At 45.9% G+C, this 21,289-nt stretch overlaps 2 protein-coding genes across 3 annotated transcripts in view; both read left to right on the top strand.

Annotated features, from left to right (window-relative positions):
* LOC143767993 (uncharacterized) overlaps positions 1-21,289 on the top strand; it is a 277,579-nt gene that overhangs the window by 31,876 nt on the left and 224,414 nt on the right. The gene's annotated exons all lie outside the window — the stretch shown is intronic.
* Positions 1-21,289, top strand: part of LOC143767100 (uncharacterized) — a 45,007-nt gene that overhangs the window by 1,502 nt on the left and 22,216 nt on the right. The window contains exon 3 of the mRNA XM_077255122.1: positions 3,743-3,796. Coding sequence (XP_077111237.1) covers positions 3,743-3,796 — 54 coding nt within the window. The remainder of the gene's footprint in view (positions 1-3,742; positions 3,797-21,289) is intronic.

The raw sequence follows: 21,289 nt of genomic DNA, 5'->3' as shown, positions 1-21,289 counted from the left end.
AGCCGCAGTCGCCAGGCATTCACGTGTGCTCTCTACTAAAGGGAATGATTATTCATTGCATTTCACGCATATGGGAATGGAGGGCAGTAAATAATAATTTCCTTATCCCCTTTCTGACATTAGACGTACTATCCCGTCGAGGTGGTATGGGCCCATATGACCACTGACTGGATAGTATGTCATCACCGATGAGCCACGCTCATGAGGGGAGTGCGGCCGGGTGTCAGCTGACTATCACAGCTGACATCTGGCACTATGTGCCAGGAATGGTCACAGACCGCCCTCGGCACATTAACCCCCGGCACACTGTGATCAAACATGATCGCAGGTTTCCGTCGGCATAGGGAAGCATCGCCAGTGAGGGGGCTCCCTGCGTGCTTCCCTGAGACCCTCGAAGCAACACGAGGTGATTGCATTGCTCCGAGTGTCTCCTCCATCCTCCTCCCTGCAGGCCCCGGATCCAAAATGGCCGTGGGGATCCTTCCAGGTCCTGCAGGAGGTGGCTTGCAAGTGCCTGCTGAGAGCAGGCACCGGGAAGCCTCCCTGCAGTGCCTGTCAGTGCTCTGCAAAGTGTCAGATCAGTGATCTGACACTATACTGTTCAATGATGTCCCAATAAATACCGTATTTTTCGGACTACAAGACGCACTTTTTTCCCCAAAAATGTTAGGGGAAAATGGGGATGCGTCTTATAGTTGCAATATACTTGCAAATCATGCAGCAGTGGCAGCGGCGGCGGTCCCGATGCAGCCTCCCTTCCCATGCTGGTGCGGCTGTGGCTGTGCTGCGGGTAGGGGCTGTGCTGCGGGCAGTGGTTGTGCTGCGGGGCTGTGGCAGCGGCTCTCTGGGCTCCGTGGGGGCTACGACGGCGGCTATTTTCCTGGCGCCCATGTTCCCAGAGGCCACCGAAACATGCCATTAATGGATGAGCGGGGGGCCTTCGGGCTTTGACGAAATGCCGTCGGAGCCCAAGAGCCGCTGCCACAGTCCCGCAGCACAGCCACTGCCCGCAGCACAGTCCCTGCCCCGGAGCACAGCCACTATTCTGGAGCCCAGCCCCTTCCCCGGAGCCCAGCCCCTGCCTCGGAGCACAGCCACTACCCCGGAGCACAGAGCCTCCACCCCTGCCCAAGCACAAAGCACCGCACCAGCCTGGGATGTGATTTCCTGGAGGCCAACGCACCAGCCTGGACCACCGAAAGACTCCTGTGACCACTCCTCCACCTGTGCCGATCCCTTCACTGGTAAGCTGAATTCGGACTGTAAGACATACCCCCATTTGAAACATTTTTTTTTCCTTATTTCTATTCTGAAAATTTGGGGTGCGTCTTATGGTCCGGTGCGTATAGTCCGAAAAATATGGTACATTTCTTTATGTAAATAATAAAAAAAAAAAACAGTAAAAGTACACATATATAGTATTGCTGCGTCCATAATGACCCGACCTATAAAACTGTCCCGCTAGTTAACGCCTTCAATGAGCACCGTAAAAAAAAATAGATAAAAAACAAGGCAAAAAACAATGCTTTATCATACCGCCAAACAAAAAGTGGAATAACACGCGATCAAAAAGACGGATATAAATAACAATGGTACCGCTGAAAACGTCATCTTGTCCCGCAAAAAGTGAGCTGCCATACAGCGTCATCAGCGAAAAAATTAAAAAGTTATAGCCCTCAGAATAAAGCGATGCAAAAATAATTATTTTATCTATAAAATAGTTTTTATTGTATAAAAGCGCCAAAACATAAAAAAAAAATAAATGTAATCGTACTGACCCGAAGAATAAAACTGCTTTATCCATTTTACCAAACGGGGAACGGTATAAACGTCCCCCCAAAAGAAATTCAGGAATTGCTGTTTTTTGTTCATTCTGCCTAACAAAAATCGGAATAAAAAGCGATCAAAAAATGTCATGTCAAAGCCAGTCTCAGATATGGCTTTTTCTTTGCCACTCTGCCCTGAAGGCCAGCATCCCGGAGTTGTCTCTTCGCTGTAGATGTTGACACTGGCGTTTTGCGTGTACTATTTAATGAAGCTGTAACAAGGAGAGAAAAAAAAACGAACTGTGAGGTCCAATGTATAGACGAATAAAAAACAATAAATGTATATAGTACAAAAAGACGTTGTTTATTACCGTATTTTTCGGACTATAAGACGCACCGGACCATAAGGCGCACCCCAAATTTGGGGTGAAAATTGCAGAAAAAAAGATTTTTTATAAGATGGGGGTCCGTCTTATTGTCCGAATTTACAGTATCTTACCTGAGGGCTGGTGGTGGCAGAGCAGGGTCACAGGAGGCATGGTGGTGGCAGAGGTGGGGTGATGCGGTACGGCGTGCACCTGAGCAGGGTCCCTTCCTGCTTAGGTGGGCGACGCCACGGCCTGGTGTCCATGGGAGGGTGGCAGCAGTGGTTACCGACAGAGGTGCTGGGATGAGGAGGCACAGTGAGAGGTATGGCGTGAGAGGGGTCCCTTTCCCCGGTGAGGTGATGGAAGGATCTCGTGGGCACATGGACTGGAGATGATGGAGGTAGTGGTGTACATTGTGAAGCGAGTATTCCACAGGAGCTCATATGTCTGAGTCCTTGCCGCTTCCCGGTGCTCCTCAGCGCAATAATTATTTCAGAAGCCGGTAATAAGTGAGGAGCTCCGCTACCGAGACACAGCCGCCATGACCGGACACTGCGGGAAAAGCGCCTCTGTACTGCTGCGAGCCCTGCTGGAGGCGGAGAGCCGGCCGTGCCATGCGGTGCTGAGGAGCGCCGGGAAGCGGCAAGGACTCAGACATCTGAGCGCCTGTGGAATACTCGCTTCACAATGTACACCACTACCTCCATCATCTCCAGTCCATGTGCCCACGAGATCCTTCCTGAACCTTGCTGCACCCATCCTGGGAAGCAAAAGGATGGAGTATACAGAGTCCAAAGTCCCGGTGAGGTGATGCAGCAGCTCGGTAAGGCAGCAGAGCCGGGTGAATCCTGTTGATATCGGTGGGCGTGGCCATCTTCCTGAGGCCGCGCGTTCGCAGATGGAGCTCTGCTGCCCGGGGCTTCAGGAAAATGGCGGCCGCGATCCCCATCTGCGCACGCGCGGCATCCCGCGGCCATTTTCCTGAAGCCCCGGGCAGCAGAGCTCCATCTGCGAACGCGCGGCCTCAGGAAGATGGCCGCGCCCACCGATAACATCAGGATTCACCCGCCTCTGCTGCCTTACCGGGCTGCTGCATCACCGCACCGGGAAAAGGGACCCCGCTCACTGCGCCTCCTCATCTCTGTACCTCTGCTGCCACACCTCTGCCGCCGCACCTCTGCCGCCACGGTAAGCCTGCATTGCGACTATTAGACGCACCCCCCATTTTCCTCCCTTTTTTGGGGGGGGGAAAGTGCGTCTTGTAGTCCGAAAAATACGGTAATAAAGACACAAAAAGGAAGCCAAAGGTGATAACATGATAATGACAACACGAAGAGTATATCTGCCCGTTGTAAGATAGCACTCACTAACGGGGAGGGGAATACTCGCTTGGCCCGGGATTCAAGCACGATTTTCTCACATAATTCAGACCATACGGTTTATTTAAACGTCATAAACCGCTCCGTAAGCCAGGTTACACATCATCATTCAAGCCTATAAATATTTCTATATAAGCACTTTTTAAATGCAACGTATTATGCAATATTTTCTTTGCTCACTTATTTATCATGTTTTGCTTTTTCTCTTCCTTTTTTTCCTTTTTTCCAGTTACTTTAGTGCACGGTTCACGCCTTTTCACTTTTCACTTGTTCACTCTTTCAGGTATGTGCACTTTACTTTATGTATACCCTTAGTTTTGTCGTCCTATATCCGATAGATCTACTTGCTGGCGAAAATTTTTTTTTCCTTCTTACAATATCTCACATCTCACCGTCCGGCGGAGTGCGCTTCTCCTGGCCAGCATGGCTTGGTTGCCATGGATACCTGTCCGGTACGCGTCGCATTTTCAGGCACGCCCTACTGACGCGTCAGAGGTGGGCGTGAACGTGTGACGTAGGACGCTGACTCCTGTGTTTCCGGTCATTGCGGCGCCATCAGCAGCCGGAACTGTATACATTACTGGGTATTTAAGCTGGTCAGTCTCTACCCTGACTTAACGCCCCCCGAGGAAGCCATTGGTGCGAAACGCGCGTTGGGGTCTTCTTTACCCACGTCCAGGAACAGGTCGGTTCATATATCAGTTCATTATCTCTTCCCCACTACATCGGGTTTAATCTCCTCCATGTGTATTTGGCTGCAGGCTTCTTACACTATACTATTCACTATGTGTATATGCTTTGGCCACATATAATGATCTATTTTGATATTTCAGCCGCTGGATTTCTCTGCTAGTGCACATATGTAACTATAAGAAGGTGAATTGATAAGAGAGATGCTGTATATAATTCTAGTATATGAGAATTGCTCTTTCTATTGTGTACCCCCCATGAGGGATTGATTTACTATAGCTGCTACTGTGAAACCCCTTCGGGATCAGACATTTTGCATTATATATTTCCATTATCTAGTGTTATACATTGATCCGGTACGATATTTTTGAACCCTTAGCCTACATGCAGTATTGTATTATCTACTGAGAGATACTAATCCGATATTGTCTTCTTTGCTATATGTGTAGTTTTAATACAATATGAAGTGGCTGGTATATTAGTCCTGCGAATATCTTCACCTGTACGTGGTACTAGGTTGTTGTCTTTTTTCCTTTTCATTCCATCCTTAATATATAATTGTCATTGTTGTTCGAACATATTTTTAGAATACATTTTTCAATAAATTTTCTAGTATTTTAGTAGCGCTCGTGTCCATTTCTTTTTTGGTTTTTGCAATTTTTCGTATGGCAGAGCTCATATATCATTTGCCCCATTTTTTTGGTCTATTTTTGTTCATTCTGCCTAACAAAAATCGGAATAAAAAGCGATAAAAAAAAATGTCATGTCAAAGCCAGTCTCAGATATGGCTTTTTCTTTGCCACTCTGCCCTGAAGGCCAGCATCCCGGAGTTGTCTCTTCGCTGTAGATGTTGACACTGGCGTTTTGCGTGTACTATTTAATGAAGCTGTAACAAGGAGAGAAAAAAAAACGAACTGTGAGGTCCAATGTATAGACAAATAAAAAACAATAAATGTATATAGTACAAAAAGACGTTGTTTATTAATAAAGACAAAATAAAGGAAGCAAAAGGTGGTAACATGATAATGACAACACGAAGTGTATATCTGCCCGTTGTAAGATAGCACTCACTAACGGGGAGGGGAATACTCGCGTGGCCCGGGATTGAAGCACAAAAGCACGATTTTCTGACATAATTCAGACCATATGGTTTATTTAAACGTCATAAACCGCTCCGTAAACCAGATTGCATATCACCGGCTTACACATAGTCCATTACTTCATCACATTTGGCTTTACAAAGCATTCATTATTCAAGCCTGTATCTCTCCAGCCATGGGTGACTGCACAGCTCATATAGCAGATACAGTTACAGTATATTACCACCCCCTTGTCGGGGTTACCTTCCAGGAGCTCCGCTCCTCACGCTGACTCCTTGTCAGTCCTGTCTTTCTGGGGAAACGGCCTTACCAGGTTCACCAACTTGTCTGGCCAGCACACCTCAGTCAGTCCAGACCCAGCGAAGGACAGTAGCTTCCCCAACATAGACCGTCCAGATCCACGGTCTCTCAGGTGCTTCCAGGAAGAGTCCCCTCACAGGAGCTTCCAAGCACAGACCGTCCATGACCACGGTTTCTCCAGTACAGACCATTCAGGTCCAAACACTCTCACCATGTGACCAAACACTGGTCACATTATGTAGCTTGTAACTACACCCACGGGTGAGGTATGGATCACATGGGCTGGCCATGTGATCCTGACATCACTGCAGGTCCTCACACACCCGAAGTTCCTGCAGGAAAAAGGGGTACAGTGAGCACCCTCACCCAGAGGTGAGGTATGTGGGTAGCCAGACCCTGCCATCTGTCATAGCTACCCGCAACCCAGACCCAGATGCACTAAATTACATCTTCGTGCTCATGTGCACCAAAGACAAAATACTCCGGGTTGCATTGCAGGGAGCAGCTCCCCATACCAAGTAAGGCTTACAGCGCAGAAGACCTCCTCCTCTGCGATACATACCGGCTATTCACCACAATGCCGGACACTGTCTCACTATCCCCATTACGCCTCCATGCGTGTCCTGCAGAGCACATACAGCGCCCCCTAGCTGTAACAGGGGTCACTGCATCACACCGTGGAACACAACAGACCAGAGGAATAACCCATGTATAACTGACAACAATGATTGTATGACACAATGATACGGAAAAAGTAAAAAAATGAAAAAAGCGTATAATAAATAGAAAATAAAAAAATGGTGTTAGATGCGCGGTAGAAATAGAATGGTAATTTCTGTGCACAGGTAACGGAGCAGGTATATTGTAGCAAGAAAATAGTAAATAGTGATTAACACTGAATCATGTAACCTGCAAAAGACGTTACATGATTCACGTCGGGGCGCGTTCCTGCTCGCACCAACATGACCACACAGGTGTAGACGAGTCCGTCTCTGCTACATCTGGATGCCTGACATCTAGATGTAGCAGAGCCGGTAGATGATCGCCGGAGATGTAGCAGAGCCGGTAGATGATCACCGGAGATAACTCTCCAGTCATCACCTACACTACAGCGTTCTCGCAAACAGGTGATCAGCTGTTTGTGAGAACCAGACTAGTGACCGGAGATAAGTCCCGGTCATGGCAGTTCTCGCAATAAGTTATCGCGAGAACTGCAGTGGACGAGGGACTTCCGGCAGCGGGACAGGTGAGCTGGCAGACATGCGTAGTAAGCTGCATTTACGCAGTTTCTACGCATGAGACTAATCATTAGATGCAATTTTATCGCATCTAATGATAGTCTATGGCACATTTACGGCACGGCGACGGAGCGTCGCCGCATTGTAAACAGACATGCTGCGTTCTGAAAAGACGCGCCTCATGTCCGTTTACGTGGGTCTGCCGCCTGTGTGTTTTACTGCATAGTGGAGATGGGATTTCATGAAATCCCCTCCACTATGCTGTAACATCTATACGCTGCGTGTTTGACGCTGCGGCTCTAACGCAGCGTCAAACACGCAGAGTTTCCTGAACGTGGAAACATACCCTACTGCTTGCAGTCTGGGGGCACTTAAGGGTTAACAATAGGAAGCCCTTTACTTTCTTTTCCCATTCACCCTGTCCAGGCTTTGCATGTGCTTGTCTGCACCATTTCTCCAGTGCTCACAGACAGTCCACAGCTACTTTTCTCCTCCCACGAGTCACAATCTGATAAGCTGCAGGCCCCTGCCAAGAAAGCAAAAAAAAAAACCTCGCCTTTGTATATGAGAGAGAGAGAGATTTTCTATGCCAGAATCGAAAACAAATCTGGGCATGCTCAGTGTACAAAAAACGGATTTGGTAGCCGGAACCGATAATTCACACATCCGTTCCATGCGTTTATTGCCGCAAACGGCCCTTCAGGCTTTTTCGCCGGACAGAAAAAAACGTTGCAGGAGACTTTTTTTTGTGTCCGGCAAAAAAGCCTGAAGGGACGGATCAGGCACAAAACGGATGAAACGCATGTCCTTCAGGCACAATCCAGCGCTAATACAACTTTATGGGAAAAAACGGATCCGGTGTGTAAAAAAAACGGATCCGATTTTTTAAAAACTCGCCGGATTGTGCCTGACGGCAAAAACCTGATGTGTGAAAGCAGCCTTACTGCTGCCGGTTACTGCTCCAAGTCGGCCAGCAATGCGTGTGTCCGACTCCCAGCACAGCAGCCAGCAGGTCATCAGGAGACAGGGCACCGCCTCTGCACCTCAGCCGGCCGGGTGGTAACGAGTCACCTCACCTGCCGCTGGGCACGCCGCACGTTACCTTGTTTGCGACAGTGCAGACACTGTCAGCAAGTGTTAGAGCAGGGTTTGCAGGGAGAGTCGGCACCACGTGTTCTAACCTCTGACTGCTGCTCTGCCGCCCCCTGTCTTTAGGAATGCTCTGCCGCTTGAGGCGAAGTATTCAACTTGCCTCATGATAGCAGCGCTACGGGCCGACCCCCCCTAATTTTGCAACAAAAAACTGGGAAAACTTATTGACTCGAGTATAAGCCTAGGGTGGAAAATGCAGCAGCTACCGGTAAATGTCAAAAATACAAATAGATACCAATAAAAGTAAAATTAATTGATACATCAGTAGGTGTTTTTGAATATCCATATTGAATCAGGAGCCCCATATAATGCTCCATGCAGTTCTGTATGGCCCCATAGATGCCCCATATAATGCTCCATGCAGTTCTTTATGGCCCCATAGATGCTCCATATAATGCTCCATGCAGTTCATTATGGCCCCATAGATGCCCCATATAATGCTCCATGCAGTTCTTTATGGCCCCATAGATGCTCCATGTAATGCTCCATGCAGTTCTTTATGGCCCCATAGATGCCCCATATAATGCTCCATACAGTTCACTATGGCCCTATAAGATGCTCCATATAACAATGTGCCAGATATAATGCTCCATACAGTTCATTATGGCTCCATAGATGCTCCACATAACAATGTGCCACATATAATGCTCCATGCAGTTCATTATGGCCCCATAGATGCTCCATATAATAATGTGCCCCATATAATGCTCCATACAGTTCATTATGGCCCCATAGATGCTCCACATAACATTGTGCCACATGTAATGCTGCTGCTGCACTAAAAAAAAATGACATACTCGCCTCTCTTGCAGCCCGCTGCTCAGCATCCCGTCTCTCCGCAGTGACTGTTCAGGAAGAGGGCGGTGCGCACACTAAGGCTGGGGTCACACATGCGTGTTTTACGGACGTAAGAGCGCAGAAACTACGTCCGTAAAACTCGCATTACATACGGCACAATTATTCTCAATGGGGCTGCTCCTATCAGCCATATATTACGGATCCGTAATATACGGCTTTCTACGGCCGTACAAAATCGCAGCATGCTGCGTTTGTCAGCGTATTGCGCAAAAAAATCGCCAATAAAAGTCTATGGGGGCGAGAAAAATACGGATTCCACACGGTCCAGCAGTGTGACTTGCGAGAAATACGCAGCGGTGTTAGTGAAAAGTTGGTAATTCAATTGCCGGCTTTTCATTTCTCCTGCCTAAACCCGACAGGATATGAGACATGGTTTACATACAGTAAACAATCTCATATCCCCTTTTTTTTTGCATATTCCACACTACTAATGTTAGTAGTGTGTATGTGCAAAATTTCAGCGCTGTAGCTGCTAAAATAAAGGGTTAAATGGCGGAAAAAATTGGCGTGGGCTCCCGCGCAATTTTCTCCGCCAGAGCGGTAAAGCCAGTGACTGAGGGCAGATATTAATAGCCAGGAGAGGGTCCATGGTTATTGGCCCCCCCGTGGCTACAAACATCTGCCCCCAGCCACCCCAGAAAAGGCACATCTGGAAGATGCGCCTATTCTGGCACTTGGCCACTCTCTTCCCACTCCCTGTAGCGGTGGGCTATGGGGTAATGAAGGGTTAATGCCACCTTGCTATATTGGAAGGTGACATTAAGCCAGATTAATAATGGAGAGGCGTCAATGATGACACCTATCCATTATTAATCCAATTGTTTGAAAGGGTTAAAAAACACACACACACACACACATGATTTAAAAGTAGTTTAATGAAATAAACACAGCGGTTGTTGTAATAATTTATTGCTCTCTCAATCCATCAGGAACACCCTCGCTTGGCAACATAATAAACGCACAAGATACATACCTTCTGATGTCAGGTCACGTCCAACGAGGTAATCCATCTGGAGGGGTTAACTAATATTACAGGCACGAGCTGCGATAAACCACTCGCTCGTGCCTGTAATCCCCGGGTGCTGAAAGGAAAGCAGTGATCTATACTTACATTCAGTCGCGGTGATGCGCCCCTGCTGGATGTCCTCATGAACTGCAGCCTGGGAACTTTTTCCCACGCTCCAGGTCATATGAGGACATCCACCAGGGGGCGCATCACCGCAACTGAAGGAAATGTAGGTCAATGACCTATAGTTACCTTCAGTCGCGGGTATGCGCCCCCTGGTGGATGTCCTCATATGACCTGGAGCGTGGGAAAAAGTTCCCAGGCTGCAGTTCATGAGAACATCCAGCAGGGGCGCATCACCGCGACTGAATGTAAGTATAGATCACTGCTTTCCTTTCAGCACCCGGGGGATTACAGGCACGAGCGAGTGGTTTATCGCAGCTCGTGCCTGTAATATTAGTTAACCCCTTCAGATGGATTACATCGTTGGACGTGATCTGACATCAGAAGGTATGTATCTTGTGCATTTATTATTTTGCCAAGCGAGGGTGTTCCTGATGGATTGAGAGAACAATAAATTATTACAACAACCGCTGTGTTTATTTCATTAAACTACTTTTAAATCGTGTGTGTGTGTGTGTTTTTTAACCCTTTCCAACAATTGGATTTATAATGGATAGGTGACATAATTGACGCCTCTCCATTATTAATCTGGCTTAATGTCACCTTACAATAGCAAGGTGACATTAACCCTTCATTACCCCATATCCCACCGCTACAGGGAGTGGGAAGAGAGAGGCCAAGTGCCAGAATAGGCGCATCTTCCAGATGTGCCTTTTCTGGGGTGGCTGGGGGCAGATGTTTGTAGCCACGGGGGGGCCAATAACCATGGACCCTCTCCTGGCTATTAATATCTGCCCTCAGTCACTGGCTTTACCACTCTGGCGGAGAAATTTGCGCGGGAGCCCACGCCAATTTTTTCCGCCATTTAACCCTTTATTTCAGCAGCTACAGAGCTGAAATTTTGCACATACACACTACTAACATTAGTAGTGTGGAATATGCAAAAAAAGGGGATATGAGATGGTTTTACTGTATGTAAACCATGTCTCATATCCTGTCGGGTTTGTGCAGGAGAAATGAAAAGCCGGCAATTGAATTACCGGCTTTTCACAGATATCGCGCAGGATGAAATCTAAATACAGAATATATATATATGTGTCTCAATTATATATATATATATATATATATATATATATATATATATATATATATATATATATATATATATATATATATATATATACTGTATATATGTTTTCCCGAACATTTGAGCACATAAATCCATTAGATGTCGGTTTTGCAAGCCTGCGCGAAAATCTCGCAGTACGGATGCCATACGGATTACATACGGAGGATGCCATGCGCAAAATACGCTGACACACCCTGACTACGGATCAATATTTTGGGAACATTTCTCCGTATTACGGCCGTAGTACGGACGTATAATACGTGGCGTATTGTCTTACGCCAAGTGTGACCCCAGCCTAATACGTCATCGCGCCTTCTGACCTGAACAGTCACTGCAGAGGACGCAAAAGACGGAGCGTCGGGGGAACGAGGGAAGGTAAATATGAAATACTCACCTGCTCCCGGCGTCTCCTGGCGTGGTCCCTACATGTCCCACGGTCTCCGGGTGAGGCAGCTTCTTCCTGAAGTGAGCGGTCACATGGTACCGCTCATTACAGTAATGATTATGCGGCTCCACCCCTATGGGAGTGGAGTCCATATTCATTACTTTAATGAGCGGTGCCAGTGACCGCTGAACAGGGGAAGAAGCTGCCGCGCCCGGAGACCGTGGGACATGCAGGTGAGTATTTGACAGTCGTCGCTCCCCCTCACCCGCCGACCATGACTCGAGTATAAGTCGAGAGGGGCACTTTCAGCCCATTTTTTTGGGCTGAAAATCTCGGCTTATACTCGAGTACATACGGTACATTTTCAACTGACACATGTAGTTTTCTTTATTATCTAGCGCTCTTTTGCAGGTTACATGATTCAGTGTTAATCACCGTTTACTATTTGCTTGCTACAATATACCTGCTACGTTACCTGTGCACAGAAGTCATCATTCTATTTATACAGCGCATCTAACACCATTTTTTTTTCTTTTCTATTAATTATACTTTTTTTTTTCTTTTTTTTTCATTTTTTTATTTTTTCCGTATCATTGTGTCATACAATCATTGTTGCAGTTATACATGGGTTGTTCCTCTGGTCTGTTGTGGTCCATGGGCAGACATACACTTCGTGTTGTCAGTATCATGTTACCACATTTTGCTTCTTTTTTTTGTTTTTATTAATAAACAACGTCTTTTTGTACTATATACATTTATTGTTTTTTTTATTCGTCTATACATTGGACCTCTCAGTTCGGTTTCTTCTCTCCTTGTTGCAATTTGATTTTCGCAAAATGGTCTGCTATTCACTTTACAAGCAGGCATAGGATCATCCATGTTGTGTACTAATATTGGACATTTTCACCATTTTCACACATGCTTTTTGCTTGCTAAGTGTGTAATCTTTTCTATTTAATGAAGCTGCCAGTTGAGGACCTGTGAGGCGTTGATTTCTCAAACTACAGACTCTAATGTACTTGTCTTGTAGTTCAGTTGTGCATCGGGGCCTTCCACTTCTCTTTCTACCTCTGGTTAGAGCCTGTTTGTGCTCTCCTCTGAAGGGAGTAGTACACAGCGTTGTAGGAAATCTTCAGTTTCTTGGCAATTTCTCGCATGGAATAGCCTTTATTTCTAAGAACAAGAAAATACTATTGAGTTTCACATGAAAGTTTTTTTTTCTGGCAATTTTGAGAGTTTAATGGAACCAACAAATGTAATGCTCCAGATTCTCAACTAGCTCAAAGGAAGGTCAGGTTTATAGGTTCTCTAATCAGCCAAACTGTTTTCAGCTGTGCTAACATACTTGCACAAGAGTTTTCAAGGGTATTCTAACCATCCATTAGCCTTCTTACACAGTTAGCAAACACAAAATGCCATAAGAACACTGGAGTGATGGTTGTTGGAAACGGGCCTCTATACACCTATGAAGATATTGCATTATAAACCAGATGTTTCCAGCTAGAATAGTCATTTGCCACATTAACAATGATTAGAGTGTGTTCCTGATTCATTTAATGTTGGCTTCATTGGAAAAAACTGTGCTTTTCTTTAAAAAATAAGGACATTTCTAAGTGACCCTAAACTTTTGAATGGTAGTGTATTATTCAGAAATTTAAGATCCATGGGACTGTAGCCAACCTCCCTGGACGTGGCCGTAGAAGGAAAATTGATGACAAATCAAAGAGACAGATAATATGAATGGTAACAAAAGAGCCCCAAAAAACTTCTAAACAGATTAAAGGTGAACTTCAAGCTCAAGGAACATCAGTGTCAGATCGCACCATCCATCGTTGTATGAGTCAAAGTAAACTTCATGGTAGATGACAAGGAGGACAGCATTGTCGAAATGAAATCATAAAAATGTCAGACTAAAATTTGCCAAACTAAATGTTGACATACCACAAAGCTTCTGGGAGAATGTCCTATGGGAAAAATTGAACTTTTTGGCAAGGCACATCAGCTCTATGTTCACAGATGGAAAAATGAAGCATATCAATAAAAGAATAATGTCCTTACTGTGAAACATGGAGGAGGCTCTGTTATGTTCTGGGGCTGCTTTGCTGCATCAGGCATAGGATGTCTAGAATTGTGCAGGGTACAATGAAATCTCAAGACTATCAAGGGATTCTAGAGAGAAATGTGCTGCCCAGTGTCAAAAAGCTTGGTCACTGTCGCAGGTCATGGGTCTTGCAACAGGATAATGACCCAAAACACACAGCTAAATACACCCAAGAATGGCTAAGAGGAAAACATTGGACTATTCTGAAGTGGCCTTCTGTGAGCCCTGACCTAAATCCTATTGAGCATCTTTGGAAAGAGCTGAAACATGCCGTCTGGAAAAGGCAACCTTCAAACACGAGACAACTAGAGCAGTTTGCTCTTGAGGAGTGGCCAAAATACCTGTCGAGAGGTGCAGAAGTCTCATTGACAGTTACAGGAACCATTTGATTGCAGTGATTGCTAGTGATGAGCAAACGTGCTCACCACTACTCGGTACTCGCCCGAGTATCACTATGCTTGGTGTACTCGGGATTATTCGTCGGGAGCTCGGGTCTCTGCCCTGCAATTCTGGCACTATTTAGAGCGCCAATGACAATGCAGGGATTGTCTGCCATGTACTGTAATGCTGCAGGGATCTTTGTTGAAGTATTACAATGATTGGCTGGCCGCACAGTGTCGTCAGGTCTATAAGAGACGTGGTTCCGCCCTGCTTGCCGCATTCTGCTCCAGACTTAGCTAGTGTAGGGAGAGCTGCTGCTGAGATAAGCTCAGAATCGTCCTTTTATTAGTTAGTGTGGGTCTACTAGTGTTCAGTCCACAAATCCTGAGAAACCAACAGTCCTTTTTAGGGCTAATTCGGGGGTCCATAGATTGCAGCGCTAGGTAGGCAAGGGAGTCTATGTGCACATATCCACATCAGTGCAAGGCCTGCAGGCACTGTATGCGAGTACATAGCTCTCACTGCTTACATGTAAAGGCTCCATTACTGTCTGCTGCTGCTTATTTAATATATACCTACTGCAGTTATCTGTGGCAATTTTTTTTTTTTTTTTGCATCTTATACCTGTTCCTTTTATTCTAATGCAATCCATAGCCCCATTTTCTTCTTCATCTATTTGCTTGGGCACGCTGCAGACTACAGCCAGGTCATTGTAATAGAAGAACTTGCAAATATAAGAATTAAAAAAAAAAAAAATTAGTCCCAGGCATCAGATGTGACTGCGCCAAAAAAGCTTTTTTTTTTGTACTATCTTATATTTTGTAGTGTCTTACAATGTTTTTGGACACCACTTTCCTGACCCAAAAAATCTGTAGCTGGCCTAAATATATTTAGCTACAGTTCTATGATTTATCACTGTGAGTTGTACGCCACACGCATCGCATATCATTGTGCAAAATTTTGTTGTGCCCAAAAAAATCAAGGCCACATTTAGATCAGTCTGTTATCTCAGACTGACGGCTGCTGTATCTGTGGTGGAAAAGTCTTTTGTTCGCAGGCATAAGTTGCATAGTTCTGTCTGCTAGCCTCGTTCTACTAATTTTTTATTGTTTTCAAAAATTTGCAACAAACATAAAAAAAATGTATACAGTCTGTTATCTTAGGCTGAGGCCTGAGATATCTGTGGTAGAAAAATGTTTTCTACGCAGGCATATGTTGCATAGTCCTGTCTGCTAGCTTTGTTCTACTTATTTTTTATTTTTTTTCAAAATTTCACAAAAAAAAACAAAAAAATATACAGTCTGTTATCTCCGGCTGAGGCCTGGTGTATCTATGGTGGAAAAATCCTACCTTCGCAGGCATACGTTGCATAGTTCTGTCTGCTAGCCTTTTTCTACTCGTTTTTCATTTTTTTTCAAAAATTACCAACAAACATAAAAATTTATACAGTCTGTTATCTCAGGCTGAGGCCTGGTGTATCTGTGGTGGAAAAATCTTAGTTTTGCAGGCATACACATCACATATAATGTTTCTCCAAATAAATACATTTGTAGTGAGCTTTTTAAATAGTTCAGTAGTCCATTTAAAATGGGCAAGACAAGGGGCAAAAGACTGGGAAGTGGACGTGATGCTGATGGTGCATGCAGAGGACGAGGCTGTGGCCAAGCTAAAAGTGGGCCACAACAATACCCACATCTTCTCACTTAAGGTTCCTGTCCCAGTTTCTAGGGGACCGCCTCACACCACTAGAGCAGTGTGAAACAGTTATTGGTTGGATAGCGGATAATGCTTCCAGTCACTTAGCCAGCACCATCACCACCATGTCTTCCAGACGGTCAAGTCTGAGTAGCTGTGAGTGAGGACCGTATATTCCTCACCCTGATCCTCCTTACTCCCACCATGCCGAGTGTCCTGAGACAACTGATCCCACACTTGGACACTCTGAAGAGCTGTTCAGTTTTCCCTTTAAAGATTCCAGACTCTCGGCCGATCAGCTTTAAGTGGGGCCAGATGAGATCGCATGTGGCGATGCCCAAAGCTTTGAACAGCCACGGTCACACGATGAACGCGATGGTGGCAAAGTGTCACAAGAGATGGACAATGATGAGACAATTGCCAGAAAGTCAGGAGGAGGAGCAGGGTGCGGATGTGGAAGACGAGGTAGTGGATGACATAGTGACTGACCCAACCTGGTAGGAGGACATGCAGAGCGAGGACAGCAGCACACATGAGGAAAGAGGCATATCACCCCAACAGGCAGGAAGAAGCAGTGTGGTGGCCACAAACAGAAGGCGTGCATCCGTTCCCCGCAACACCAACATGAGGGAAGTTGCTATTCCAACTGTTAGATCTTCCTGAGTCTGGTTATTTTTTTAAAGACTCTGCCAATAACCCCAAACAGGCCATTTGCAGCACCTGCCATACCCGCATCAGCAGGGGTAGCAAAACTACCAGCCTGACCACCACCAGCATGATCAGGCGCATGGCAGCATATCACCCGACTTTGTGGGCCGAACCCAGGCTCCAGAAACACTGTCTGCAGGTGACACCAATGATTCTTCCACTTTTTTGCATAGCAGCCTATCCCCAGTCCACTGCATGTGAAGATGCCTCTGGCCCTGCACCTGTTGTTGCTCACAGTCAAGCAGCACCATCATCAAACCCGTCCACGTCCTTGTTCCAGCACATCCTTCAGTTGTGTATACCCCAGTCATTGGAGCTCAAGCGGAAATACCCAGCCAACGCCCCACAGGCCACAGTACTAAATTTTAACATTTCTCTTCTGCTTACTCTCTAAATGTTTCCTTTTAGGCTCGTTGAGACAGAAGCTTTCCGCAACCTGATGGCGGCAGCCGTCCCAAGGTACTCTGTCCCCAGTCACCACTATTTCACCTGGTGTTCCGTACCGGCATTACACCAGCATGTGTCCCACAACATTACCCTTGCCCTCAACAATGCTGTTACTGGGAAAGTCCACCTAACTACGGACACGTGGACAAGTGCTTGTAGGCAGGGACGGTACATCTCACTGATGGCACACTGGGTTAACATAGTGGAAGCCGAAACCTAGTTGGACCTTGGGATGGAACACATCCTCACCACGCCAAGGATTGCGGGCCCTACGTCAATCAGGTTTGCCCCCACAGTCTACAGCTCCTGCACCTCCTCCTCTTCCTCCTCCTCTTCAGCCTCACATGGCACGGGTGCCAGAACTTCCTGATCCTCCTGACTGCGCATGCGCCGATAACACCCGGGCCGCAGCATTAGGTATACGGATGGTATAAAAGGTTTTACTGTTCAAACAATAGCCACCCCCGACGAAGGATAAGATCCGAAACGCGCGTCGGGGTGCGCTATTACGGGACGTGGCAGACCCAGAAAGGTAGTTATCGTGTATCTCCCAATTTTTTAGCACATTGCACTTTTTGTGTGGATCGTATTTTTTTGCTGTGTCATTGAATACTAATTGCAGCTTTGCACATTGCACTATCGCACTTTGCACTGCTATGTGAATATTTTGTGGATTTTTGTTGTATTTTGATACACTCTATTTATGGGTCATTTTAATCCACATTACTTAGTTATAATTTTGCACCTCCCCCCCTCTCCTTTTTTAAATATAACCGTCACTTTTGGGAAGCACTACTTCCTGATATATAAACTAGGTCAGCTATTGACACTAATTTATTGGACAATTATATGTATTATCTTTTAGTCCTGTTGTGCGCACAAATGTTTTGTTTTTATATGGCCAATTATAAGTAACTAAGGCATTTCTATATCTACTTTCTGCTTGATGGTTTTTCTGGTTCTCCATATATTGGTTGGGTTTGTTTCCACTATTATAAATAGTTATCTTTGAATGTCTAATATTTCATCTTGAAACTCATCTGACAGAAAATATTGTCCATTACAATAGTTTAGATTGCCATGAGCCACCGAGCCCCATACTCTTAATTACCCCAGAATAGTTTCACCACTTGTTACTCATTCTTTGATGATGAAGACTGTTGAGTTTGATCATTTCAGTAGTTGTGTTGTCTATAATCGCAGTTTTTCACTACAGTAAATAGTGTCCAAAATAGAGATTGTCTTGCTAATCGCCCTTTAACCTTCTACGTGTATCTGGACTTATGGAGCGCCCCCAGACACAGGGGCACAGAGTACTCGGTACCGGGTCTCTCTACTTGCGGTTCTGGCGATGTCACGGTGGCTAGACCCCGGTCCGTGACCCTGCTAAGGGGCGTCCAATAAAAGATGATGAGTGATTGTTGGTGCAAGGCGCAGTGAATAACGAGGACACAGGGTTGCAGTCTCTTTACCTCTTTACTGAAGGCTTCAGGATCCGCAATCTAGAGCACTGCTAACCGGGCTGGCTGAGTCCGGCCGGTCCGAAGGCACATCCAGCGTTCCCTTTGCAGATGGAAATCAGAGCGAGCAGACGCGAGGGTTACCATGGTGCAGTGTGACAACTTCCGGGTCGCCTGCATCTACTTCCGGGGTCCTCTTTTGTTCTTTCACTATTTAATCCCTGTGTGCACGCTTATTGAATGCCCCCTGACGAAGGTGTAAGCACCGAAACGCGCGTTGGGGTGGAGGCACGTCCCCGGGATCACCACTCCTTCTTGCGGTGGGTACTTTGATGCGGCTAAGTATGCACCAGTGTAATTGTCTCTCCAGCATTCAGATGTATGGGCTTAGATTAATAGTGTGATTTAATATGCATTTGCCCTACTGAGTGTGCTGCATTATAGCCGCATAGATTGTATTATGATTGATTGTTCCACCGACATTTCTACTATTTCGTTATGTTTGTTTCTTTTTTAGGTTTCTTTATATATTTTGATTGTTTTTTATTAAGATCAGTAAGGACGGTTATCCCGGGCACCTGCCTCCTTGCGTTTTCTTTACTACATCACCGAAGTGTAACCATATTTCCCTCCACATGCTTGCATTTGTTCTTGTTTTAATAATAAAGTATATATTTTGCACATTTCATCTCAGACCATGTGTCATCAATTGTTAGTGTTGGTATCTAGTTACAGATGATAGGTCTGTATAGTCCTTTGTATTATTGGTACTAATATTTATTAATTATATGTTACCATGTTAATCGACTATACAAGTTGTTTCAGATGGAAATCAGTTCCTACCTTCTAGCACCTGTGTGTTGTAGTACTTCCCTGCTGAGCACCACGGGATAGTCCTCACAACTAATACCTCTGTTTCTGATGTTCTGTTTCTGATGTTCTTTCTCTGAGGTTCTTTCTCTGATGTTCTTTCTCTCCGTCCCCCAGTATGGCTAAGACGCACCCGTATGACGGGTAGTCCTGGAGTTCTTCCGGGACCCTAGTGTCGCCCTTCTCCCACAATTGCCTCATATGTCTGCTTAGATGATGTTAGGTGAGACAGCCAACCTAAAGTCAACTGCCCTGCCGCTGTTTGAAGTAATGCTTGGAGCCCAATACTTCCTCGGCGTTCCGGCCGCCGGCTACGCGCCTCAGTAGGATGTTGCCTCGATCTTACGGCACGACTCCTACTGGCTATATCTCCTTGTTGCTGCAATCTTGTTTCTCACTTCTCCACAATATATCTCGCTTCGTGTCCTTTCTTAAGATGCCGCCGCGAGGTCCGCAGGCGCGGCTCTTTAACGTTCTGTCCTGTTGGCCACTGCCAGGATCCCACCCCTGACAGGGGCCCTTCTGAACAGTCCAAGAGAAGATGAACAGCGCTCCAACCGGGTGTTGTAGTATCAAACAAGGTTTTATTGTGCCATGTGACAGCGACGTTTCAACCAGAACACTGGTCTTTTTCAAGCATACACCAAAGTACAAAATGCCGGTTTAAATAGGGTGGATACCACGCAGGGCACCAATCACCAACCAGCTACTAATTACTCAAACAATGTGACATAAAACATAGATCAGACAAGTGCAGGATACATGTAAAAAGACATAAAAACTCCTCCAACACAGATAATAATGAAACCATGAAAAATACAAAAATATTACAGCAATCATATAGTGTTTATCTTTCATTAAACCAATCGGACACCAGCATCAACATATCCATGGTTACGGGGCACCAATGTCATAGCTTCTATCATGGTCCTCTTATCCAATGCGGATCCTTCCTGGGGTTGGCGCCAAAAGACAAAGGCAACCTATCGAACTTCCATATTCATCATGGGATAACCTGTGCAACAAATCTGACAGCCGCTTACATATTGCGTCAATACCTGTGTCATATCCCTGTGTCATATAACCAACGAACCACAGGGTCGCAAAGTACCCAGTAACCCCCTGGTGAGCATAGCTGCGCGTCACGGTACCAGAACGCCCACATCACATGATCGCAGGACGAGCACAGCCCAGCGGTGATGCGTACACCACACACCCAGAGCGGAGACGCCCACAGGCGCGCGCAGGCGCACTACCACTGGGACCAGCCGCACCACATAACGCGATACGAACCGGCCCAGCGATGATGCAGCCGTCACACCCCCGCAGCATCACCGCACATTAAGAGCGCAGGCGCGTCATCGTCAAGCCATCCGAACCTCCAAGCCGCGATACGGACATACCTGGCACCCGCACGCAAGCGCACAAACGGACCTACAAAGCCACGACCACACTGGGTTGCTAAGGTGACCTGAAAAACACTAAAGGACAGTATGAATTTTACCCATTACTCAGGGATCAAAAAGCCCCTGTAGCTAATAATAAAGGAATATATAATCCTCAAAGCAAACAAATATACATCTATATAAATAATTGTCTAAGGGTTTTTCCGTCTCTGTCTGTCTGTCTGTCTGTCCTGGAAATCCCGCGTCTCTGATTGGTCGAGGCCGCCAGGCCTCGACCAATCAGCGACGGGCACGGCATGGCGACGATGATGTCATAAAGGTTGCCTCGACCAATCAGCGACGGGCACAGTCTGCCGCGAATTCTGGAATCATCATTGTCCATATACTACGGGGACATGCATATTCTAGAATACCCGATGCATTAGAATCGGGCCACAGTCTAGTATATACATAATAAGGCAGTCTGGAGTCAAAAAATAAAGAAGGGGCATATAGGCCACCATGACAGCTAAATCTTAGTAATATTCTCCAAGACTTAGCCAACAACATTTAACTATGTAAAGGAGAAGTGATAACATTACTGCTAAAATAGAACACACTTTAAAAACAAAAAAATGATGAGAATGCTATATCGAAGAGGGGCATAGAATTATCTGGGGATACATACCTGCAGGTTAAAGTCCAAATTCAGACCCCTGGGCTGTAATGTCCCCAATGTGTAGATCCA

This window comes from Ranitomeya variabilis, chromosome 4, assembly GCF_051348905.1.
Source record: "Ranitomeya variabilis isolate aRanVar5 chromosome 4, aRanVar5.hap1, whole genome shotgun sequence".
Classification (NCBI taxonomy): domain Eukaryota; kingdom Metazoa; phylum Chordata; class Amphibia; order Anura; family Dendrobatidae; genus Ranitomeya; species Ranitomeya variabilis.
The sequence above is the reverse complement of the archived record's forward strand: the minus strand, read 5'-3'. Positions and strand labels throughout refer to the sequence as shown.